Raw genomic sequence first — 9,622 nt, 5'->3', positions numbered from 1 at the left:
ACATGACAAGTTTTTATTGGTGGAGTATAGAGTGGAGTAAGAAAAGTGAGACAGAAGATTTGGACTCTACAATATTTACCCTATTTTAACACATACACAAGGAGTAAAAAAAAAATTTTAAAAAAAAACTGACAATAATATATATTAAAAAAGACTTAACTATCGGATATAAGCACAGACCCTTGAAGTGTTAAACACTTAAACTGGGCAACACGGTCCAAAACTGATAATCCTAAACGACAAACCGTAATAGGTGAAAACGGCAGAGCGTATAATAAAGTTTGGGTGAGTCCAGAGTCCACCAGACAAGACAAAGTAGACAAACAACAATTGTTGTACTGTTCTTCTTTTGCTGTTGTTGAGAACCCAATTCCGAAATCTAAAGAGAGAGAGAGAGAGAAACAGTGGTGTGTGACTGTTAGAGAGAGAGAGAGAGAGAAAAAAAAATGAAACAGGTATCAAAGGATCCATTCGAAGCGGCGACGTTTGTGGAGGAACAACAAGAATCACCACCAGAGTCTCCTTCACCTTCACCTTCTCATTCATCTGCTGCTGCTGCTGCTGTTGCTGTTGATGATGATGGAGTACAAGACGACACCAACGTTGATGCACTCGATGCCACTGCTAATAATAATAATAATAATATTATTGGTGACCCTTCTTCCACATCAAACACTTCCACTACTGCTGCTGCTGCTGCTGCTCCAATCATACCACCACACTCTTCTGCTTCAGCCTCTACTAGTCGTGGCGGTGGTGGTGGGTCCCACCCATCAAAGAATAAAGAGGAGGAGGAAGAAGAAGAGGAGGAGAACATGGATGTTGAGCTCTCCAAGCTCCCCTCTTCTGCTGACCCTGATAAAATGGCCAAGATGCAGTAATTTTTTTTTTTTTTTTTTTCACTTCCTACTTTTTTTTTTTTTTTTACTTTTTGCTATTTACTGTTTCCTCCCCCTCTCTTTTACTGTTACTTTAATAAAAAAAAATTTTAAAAGTAAAATTCGATTTCAAAATGCATATTTTTATTAGTTTATGTTATTTTGCCAAAATGCAAGTAGGAGTGTAGGACCCTTTTGAAATCTCCAATCATTTTTGCGTTTCAACTATAAGTAATTGTTTCATGTTTAAGTGATTGTCTAGCACTCACAGTTCACCTCAACAAGTTGTGCAAATGCTGTGGTGCTAGAACTGGTTAACTATCATATATGGGCCTGATAGGATAACCTTGAAACCAATACCATGGTAACATAGTATTCTAGCATTAAAGTTTTTTATTTTATATAATTCAATTGTTACGGTAAGTGTGAATAGGAAGATTTGAACTTTGGTTCCCTTGTAAGGAGATCATATAATGCCACTAAAATAAGGCTCTTTGCTATTCTAGCATTAATTAAAATACCTGTTTGTCTAATAAATCCTATTTTGTAATAATTGGTTGCGTTATATACTCTACTTTAAAATGGAATTCAGCTGTTGATTTATTACGTTGAAGGAGTAGTAATCACATTTATTAATCACATTCATTGACATGTCAATGTGTAAATTTTTTGTAATAAACTTGATGTAGCTTTAGCATTTTCCCTACATTAAGATTTGCATCTTTCAGTTATTTGATTTAGAGTAATTTGACAACCCCTTTTACCATTTGGAGATAATTCTAAAGTGTTCTTCCCCAAGTAAGTCAAGGAAAAATATAAAAACATGAGCTTTATCTGTAGAAAGCAGAAACCTTTTGATTGTGTTAAACTTGTCTATAAGATAAGCTATATAATAAAAGAGAACAATTTATGATAGAATGATCTCTGGACGCATGTATTGGTATGTAACATAGAAATTGGTTTTGCTTAGTATGTTTTCATCGATAATAGTGGATATTTACCAAATTGAGATTTGGATGTACTAGAAAAAACTTGCTTTTATTGTAGTCCATGTCAATAAACCATGTTTCTGGCAATTCTTCAGTTTAAAGTTTGATTTTTGTGTGGCTCTTTTAATAAAAGAAGACTCTTTATTACCTAGACTTGAACTCAAGTAATTCCTGCTTCAAACTAACCTTATTTCTATTTTAGCTTGCTATTGCTTAAGACTACTGTAATCTGCATCAGTGCCTCATGCATTGGATTATACAATTAGACATGTCCTCTAAGCTGTTACATCTTGATAACTTTGCCAGGGCTATTTTATCGCAATTCACAGAGGAACAAATGAGTAGGTATGAGTCCTTTAGGAGAGCTGGATTTCAGAAATCTAACATGAAAAGGGTATGCTTCTTCTTTGATTATTGTTCTCCCTTTCTTCTTCTTTTATTGAAAAGGGAAAAAAAGGGCTTTATTTATTAGATAGAATTTTGAGCATTGGTCAAGTTCTGCATAATGTTACTTTAGAGTTGGAGTAGAGGATCCAGCTATATTCAAAATGTTCAGCATAATGCGCATTCTTCAAGCTTTTTGGGGTGGCTGTGTGTGTGTGTGTGTGTGTTCAGGGTGAGAGAGAAAAGAGGGGGGAAGGGGATGGGGGGTTTAAAAATATGACATATTACACAATAGGATATTAATTTCCCACATGGATGGCATTTGTTGTGCTAAATGTTGAATTTGTCAAAACGTTCTTTGTGTCTCATTTACTAGTTTCTAAGCTAATCTTTGCCAAAGGATTTTGATGTAACCTTATCAAGATTCGTTTTGCATTTGCATTATTGTTACTAATTGTTTGCATATTTATCCTATGCTGTGAATGCAGTTGCTAGCAAGCATCACGGGAACCCAGAAAATTTCTGTGCCAATGACAATTGTAGTGTCAGGGATAGCAAAAATGTTTGTTGGTGAACTTGTGGAAACAGGTGTGCATGCTGTCCAATTTTGAATTTGTGTTGAGATCTCAATTCCAAAATGGGAGAAACTATATTTTTGGATTATACAAAGAATGAGTGAACATTGAAAGACTTGTGATTGCAAATATGAAATGCTTTATCAATCACATCTAGAGCACTATGCAACTAAAAGCTAAAATCTAGTGAATGGCTAAGTCCAGAGATGTTTCTGAAATTTGACTAGTGTGGGGTTTAGTAATGAGGCTCTTTACTTTGCAGCTAGAATGGTTATGACGGAGAGGAAAGAATCTGGGCCCATCAGACCTTGCCACATCAGAGAAGCATATAGAAGATTAAAGCTTGAAGGCAAAGTGCCAAAGAGATCAGTTCCGAGGCTCTTTCGTTAGATAGACCAGATACAGTTTACGTGGCTGAATGCACAGGTTTGGATAATCCACCTTGTTCTCACATATGGCATTATAATCTTGTATTGGCATTCTTATACTACTCATGTCATCTATATGTTAGACCATTAGATTAAGAACACATAATCCAGTTAAAAGTAATTGAATGTAGAACAGTAAGCCTTGCTTTAGGCTGACCTTTTACATCACCTATGTGAGCTGAACTTGAGGACTCAATCCTTTCATCTTCCCATTTGAAGAGGGATTTGGATACTGCTGAGCCACAAGACTTGTTATGGTCAGGCAGATACTTTTTGTTTGGCATTTTAAGTCTTGGCAGTTGCTTGGTTTAATTTCTGTATTAACCGTTAAACAGAGATAACAGCAGGGATTGGACTATATGGAGGATAAAGATGTCTATGGTTGCAGCTGAGGTTCTCTACTGTACTGCTTTGTAGTCAGAAACAAAAGCAAGAGCAAGACTACTCAAAAAACAAAAGGCAGAACTGAAACTGATGCATAGAAAACAGTTGAATAGGGAAAGGGGAAAAAAAAAAGAATGGGTAATGTGTATGCCTAATGAAAACGATGAACTTTGTCTATTTATGCTGCTAAAGGGATTGAGGTCAGAATAGTCTGTACAAAGCTGATGCCACAAATAATTCTACTTCCATGCTATGTGATTGAGAAGCTTCACACTATGATGTTGAGAAGTACAAACCTCCCTAAATTTTACTGTTATGATCCCTGTTTTCCTCTTTATCTGGTTCTTGGTTTGACCCACTCAAGTCTATTTTGAACGTATAGTAAGATCATAGTTGGCCTTCATTTCTTGGCTAGGTTGATCTTTGTGATGATAAGTCCGTAGAAGTTTGGCAAATTGAAATGATTGGAATTAGCTAGATTGGATACTTAACCCTGTTGCCACTTAAGTCTGTTATCTTGGCTAATTGAAATGATTGGAATTAGTTGAGACTTGATGTGGATGTTACAGCATGTAATATAACAATTTCTACTTTATGTATGTGCATTTTAGATTCACTATTGGAAGCTTAATGATCTTCCTGGCTTACTGCCTATAAATTTGATATTATGAGGGGTAAGTTGATGATGTCAAGAGAGAATAAGATAATAAATTAAGACAGGATAACTACCCCAGTATACTTTTTCAGTTATGCCTTATAGTTGACAGGACATTGATATTTCTCCACCCTTGGTCCTTTCTATATAATATTGAAAAAGCAAGGCATCTATGTTCTTTATATTAAGGGTGTACAGTTGCTTCTCACTTTGTTTGAATAAGAAGGCTCTTAACTACTTATAGACTTTAGTTTGTTATGACTCCAAAGCTCAGCTCTTTCGCTTCTCCTTTTTGGTTTGCTTGGTGACAACCTTATGGTTAAAAGATTTGGTGGCACATTGCTTTCAGGAGTGCTTGATCCTCATGCTGCTCTGCTCAGATCATGATATATCCTCAAGTCTTCCACTGTGCTAATACTTTTTTTTAATTAATTTTGTCAAAATTCTTGGTTAATTAATCTTACAATTAGTTTGCTATTGTTTTGATATATTGCTTTCTTTTGCAGTCTATTATTAGGTCAATTCGACTACAGGGTTGGATGCAATACATTGGTTGTATGAATTACAGGCCTGAACCTACACTTAATCAGCAGTAAGCACTGGGGGCATCTCCCTCCCAAAATGGACACCATGCACAGGTCATATTGACAGTCTCCTATCTACCTATCTACTTCCTGCTTCATTGTTGTATTGAAAGCTATGGCATAAATGCTAGAACTGTCCTTTTGGGCTCTCTCTCTCTCTCTTGTTGGATTGGAAGAAAGTTAAGTAACTGGATGTCATTGTGCCATGTCTTTTTCTTTTCTTTGGCCATAATATTGCCACAAAACCCATTAATTTCATGTACCTGAGTTATTTAGGGCCCATTTGGTAATGTTATTCTAGTAATGTTGTTTGCATTTTTTGAAAATACGTGTGAGTGAAAAAATGTGAAAATACGTGTAATGTTGTTTAAAAATTGAAAATTGTTGCTCAAAATCCCATACCAAATGGCTCCTTTGTTTTTTTGTTTTGAAGGGCAACTTCATTGCATTTTCCCTACTTCCATTTCAATTTTTATTGTAAGTTACACACTAGTAGTCTTGAATCTTCAACCCTACTCTCCATCTTGCTCTAAGTGTTTCCTAATTCCTATTCTTTGCATAATTCTGATATAACAATTCATAAATGATGGGTGCATATTGATGGCCTAAAAGTTGAATTGGCTTGGTTTAATCACTGTTTTCAAAACCAAACCGGACCGGGAGGTTAGACCGTAAAAACCGAGAACTAGGATGAAAATCGGTTTTTTAAGCATAAAGAACCGTATTTTTAGTTAATTACGTGAACCCCTAAAACTAGGGTTGCACCGCACGAACCGGTGTCAAGAACCATGCAGTCCAACCCCTTAGCATTTTTTTTTTTATAAAAACAACTTAACACAATTTTATTCTACTTAATTAAATTATCCATCTGTTACAAGGAATAAAAAAAAATTAATTAAAATCCTTCAAAGATATTCAACTTTACTTCAAAAATTAACCATAAATTTTAATGTTTTCATGGTTATTATTTTATTTTATTAACTTTCTCATTTAATTATTAAATATATGCTTGAAAATCATTAAATTTTCCTCACATATATAAATATATTAGTCAATTTTGCTAGTTTAATAAATTTAATATCTATATTTTGGTTTTAATTAATTATTAAATTAATTATGACATCATCATGGTTTAACTTCGGTTCGATCTCAAAAATCTTGAACCTCTCTCTTTTACGATTCAATGAACAGTCTAGATTTCAAAACCTTGGGTTTAATACTAGCACTCGGGTACATGTGCAATGTCATTATCAATGCAAGTTACGCATATTTTATAAGATTCAACAACGTGAGAGATAAATTGAGTGAGAGAGATCTAATCATTCAAAAGAAAAGGAAAAAAGAAAAATAGTTTTTTTTAATCATTCATCATTGATTGGAATTCTACTCCCTTGGACGTGGAGTTGTTGAGATTGTTTGGATCTCTGAAAAAAATAGAAATATTAGTATAAAATGGAAGTGTATAGTATGATTCTTTACACGTTAGAACAATGTAGAGTATGAAAAAATTGAACTGTTCGCCAATGGTGTATGGACACCCATTCTCACACTTAAGTGGTAGGTCCGAATAATTTAATACTAATTTTATATTCTACTTTATATTTCACAAATTATAATATGTCATATGTTTGATTTTTTTGTCATTTTATACTTTGATTATTTTATAAAGAAAAGTAAGTGAATATATGACAAATTGTGATTGATAGAATATAAAGTAATACAAAAAATTTGTATTTCATATAACAACCCACTATATCAAACATTTGTAAAATAATTTTTGACTTTAGCATTTTCTTAGCAAATCATATAATTAAGATGAATGCCTAACGTAATTCTAAAGCAAAACACAACTAGCACACGTCTTTTTAGGGGGGATGAACATGACGTTTCATTGATCCCCAAGTACAAACTAGAAGGTGTTAAATAGAGACTGAATGTTTATTATGGAAGTGGGCCTCTGTTAACCCCTATAAATTATAACCTAGTCTGGTTGTAACTATGAGGTCCAGAGGCCTAGATACAATGTATCACACAATTTCACTCCAACTTTAGACCCAACAAGGCAATGACTGAATTTGGACAATATATATGGTTGTAGTGTTGTGTACATTACGACACAGGCAAGAGTATTAGGATTGAAAAGGACTTGGCATGAATGTAACCTTGTAAGCATTAAAAGTTGATGATTCGGGCTTTTTGACCATTCTGGTAACAGTATATTAAGATAGGTTTTGACAAATTTCGTAGCAGGCTTACTGTTAAAAAGCATTCGTTTTTAACTTTTCGGGTGGTATTTTTTATGGAAATTTTTTTAAATAATAATTAAAAAATTAAAAAAAAAAAAATTATCAGTAGTCCTTTTGCTGTATTAGTATTTATGTGCGCGTCCATCAAGCAGATGAAATCCGTACATTATTAGTGTAATTTTGTATATAGCGAAGGTAGGAGGAAAATAGGACAGTCCTCCCAAAACTGTGTGTGGCATCTCAGTAAAAGCTTATTTTTTGCCAGAACATGAAAAAAGTGGTTACAAATAGCATTCGTATAACTTCTCTTATAATCAAGACGCCAACGACAAACTGAGACAGCTTCCAGGTTGATTTAGAGTAGTAAAAAGATCAGCACAGTTCCCCTCTATCATTATGTGATACAGGCCTAAAAAAATTGATAAGTATTATTTTAAAATAAACTAACTCAGAACTTTGAACTATTAAAAGTATGACAATATATTTGATAATAATTCTATCTTTAAATTAAGTAAAAATTCTATGAGTGAGTGATCCCATCATCTAATGACCAGATTTATCAACGCACTTACCTTGGCATCTTCAGGTAGGACTCTTCTTTGATGTTGATTTTTTTTTTTTGATGAGCTAATAACCCAATGTGTTCTTTTTTTTTTTTTTGGAAACTCCAATGTGTATTTATTAGTATACATAACATGGTTGAAGTTATAATTATTTGTTTTAATCTCATCAAAAATAACATTTGGATTATACTCCAGTAATGTTTATCGTTCAAAGTCTTAACTATTACAATGATTTTTCTGACAGCCATTATATAATTATATGCACCTTACAAAAAAAAATATATGGTTGCTAGTTGCTACGAACATTTGCGTTGAAATATTGTGTATATATATACACACACAACATTGTTGATAATTACATATCTACTATTTGCTGATTTGATAACATTCGAGAGTCTAGATGGATTGGGGTATACACCTTCTTCATGATCCTTAACTCTCCTCCATGATCTCATGTTTTGTTGTTATTCTTTTAGTCTTTACCATAATTTTTATTTGTTCTATTTGTCAATGTTTTACGGTTAATGTCTTGCATTATTTGATACGTTTGTACTTCAAAATAAGTTTATGACAGATGTGGCGTTTCCCTAAAATGATAGGCGTACGTTTCTTTGAGAGTCACTTACGCCAGATTACAATGGGGTATGCTGGTTCAAGGCGGATCAGATTGTTGGAACGTTTTTGTTTGGAATCCGAGGTTGGTAAGGATTTTGTGTAAAATTTATGTTTTACACAATCTTATTAATTACATCAGTTTTTTACTTAAAACTTAATGTATCTCATCACACCTAATAATATCTTAATAATCTTTCAATTGGGTTGAATTTTTAAATGGGTATTAGAATTAATTAGGTGTGGCTGTGTTTATTCTTTAATATATGATAAGATTATGTGGTATGCTTGGATTAAAGAGTATACAATTTTTACACCACATCCTTATAAGATATAATCTCTTCTGTTTTTGCATGTTGTTCATATTTTTGGGAAATGCATCAATGTCATTTGCCCTTTATGAGTGGCATGCACCACCTTAAGCAAAAGACTAAGGGTATGTTTAGTAGACTGTAAGAGCATTCGTAGCAGGTGTGTTAAATGTGTTAAATGCTATAATATGACACATTTGACACACCAAACACAAAAAACGGAGCTTTATCAGATGTTCCAGATCTAAAAAAATATGCCACACGGCTACAGTATCGTCTCAAATGTGAGACGGTTGGCCGGTATGGACAGAAATGGTATAAATTTTAATAGTTTTTTATTCTCTTTTCTCTCTCCTCTCTCTTCACTTTTTCTTTTCTCTTCTCTCTCACCGGTTCCTTCTCTCTTACCTCTATTCCTCTCACTGATTCCTCTTAATCTCTCTCACCCTCTGAAGCCACCACCACCGATCTCGCCGAGCCGCTGTCAATATCGCTCAACCACGCTCGATCTCGCTGATCTCACTCACGGTCTCACCTTCTCCAGTCACGGCCGATCTCACCCCGAGGCCGCCGTCGATCTCACCCTCTTCCCTCTCCTCTCTGTCCGCCTTTCACTCTGCCTCTCTCTGGTTGTGGGTTTTCTTTTTTTTTTTCTTTTTTTTTTTGCTGCAATTTGGGTTGATTTGATATTGGTGAGTAATTGTGGTGGTTGGTTTGCAGTAGAGGTGGGTTGTAGTGGTGGTGATGGTGGGTTCTAATATGATGGGTGAGTTGTGGGTGATGGTGGGTTATGGGGGTGGTATGGGTTTTGTGTTTGTTTTTTAAATTGTAGGCGGCAGGTGGTGGTTCAGTTGATTTGGGTGGTGGTGGGTTATGGGTTATGGGCGGTGACAGTGGCAGTGGTGGTGGTGGGCTGTGGGGGTGATGGCTGGTGGTGGCTGTCGGTGTTGTTGCAGCGGTGGATATTGGTGGCTGGTGGTTGTGCCATTGATGTTGTTGTTGTTGTTGATGAT

The 9,622-nt window shown here is 34.8% G+C and overlaps 1 protein-coding gene across 1 annotated transcript; it reads left to right on the top strand.

Moving 5' to 3' along the window:
• Positions 1-312: 312 nt before the first annotated feature.
• LOC142643757 (transcription initiation factor TFIID subunit 11) lies at positions 313-5,283 on the top strand. Its single transcript, XM_075818471.1, has 5 exons — positions 313-877; positions 2,174-2,261; positions 2,740-2,839; positions 3,089-3,252; positions 4,800-5,283. The coding sequence occupies exons 1-4, from the start codon at positions 447-449 to the stop codon at positions 3,214-3,216; spliced, it is 747 nt and encodes a 248-aa protein (XP_075674586.1). The 5' UTR covers positions 313-446; the 3' UTR covers positions 3,217-3,252; positions 4,800-5,283.
• Positions 5,284-9,622: the final 4,339 nt, after the last annotated feature.

The sequence above is a fragment of the Castanea sativa genome, chromosome 7, assembly GCF_040712315.1.
Source record: "Castanea sativa cultivar Marrone di Chiusa Pesio chromosome 7, ASM4071231v1".
In the NCBI taxonomy this organism is placed as follows: domain Eukaryota; kingdom Viridiplantae; phylum Streptophyta; class Magnoliopsida; order Fagales; family Fagaceae; genus Castanea; species Castanea sativa.
Note: the sequence above shows the minus strand (reverse complement) of the source record. Positions and strands in the feature narration are given on the sequence as shown.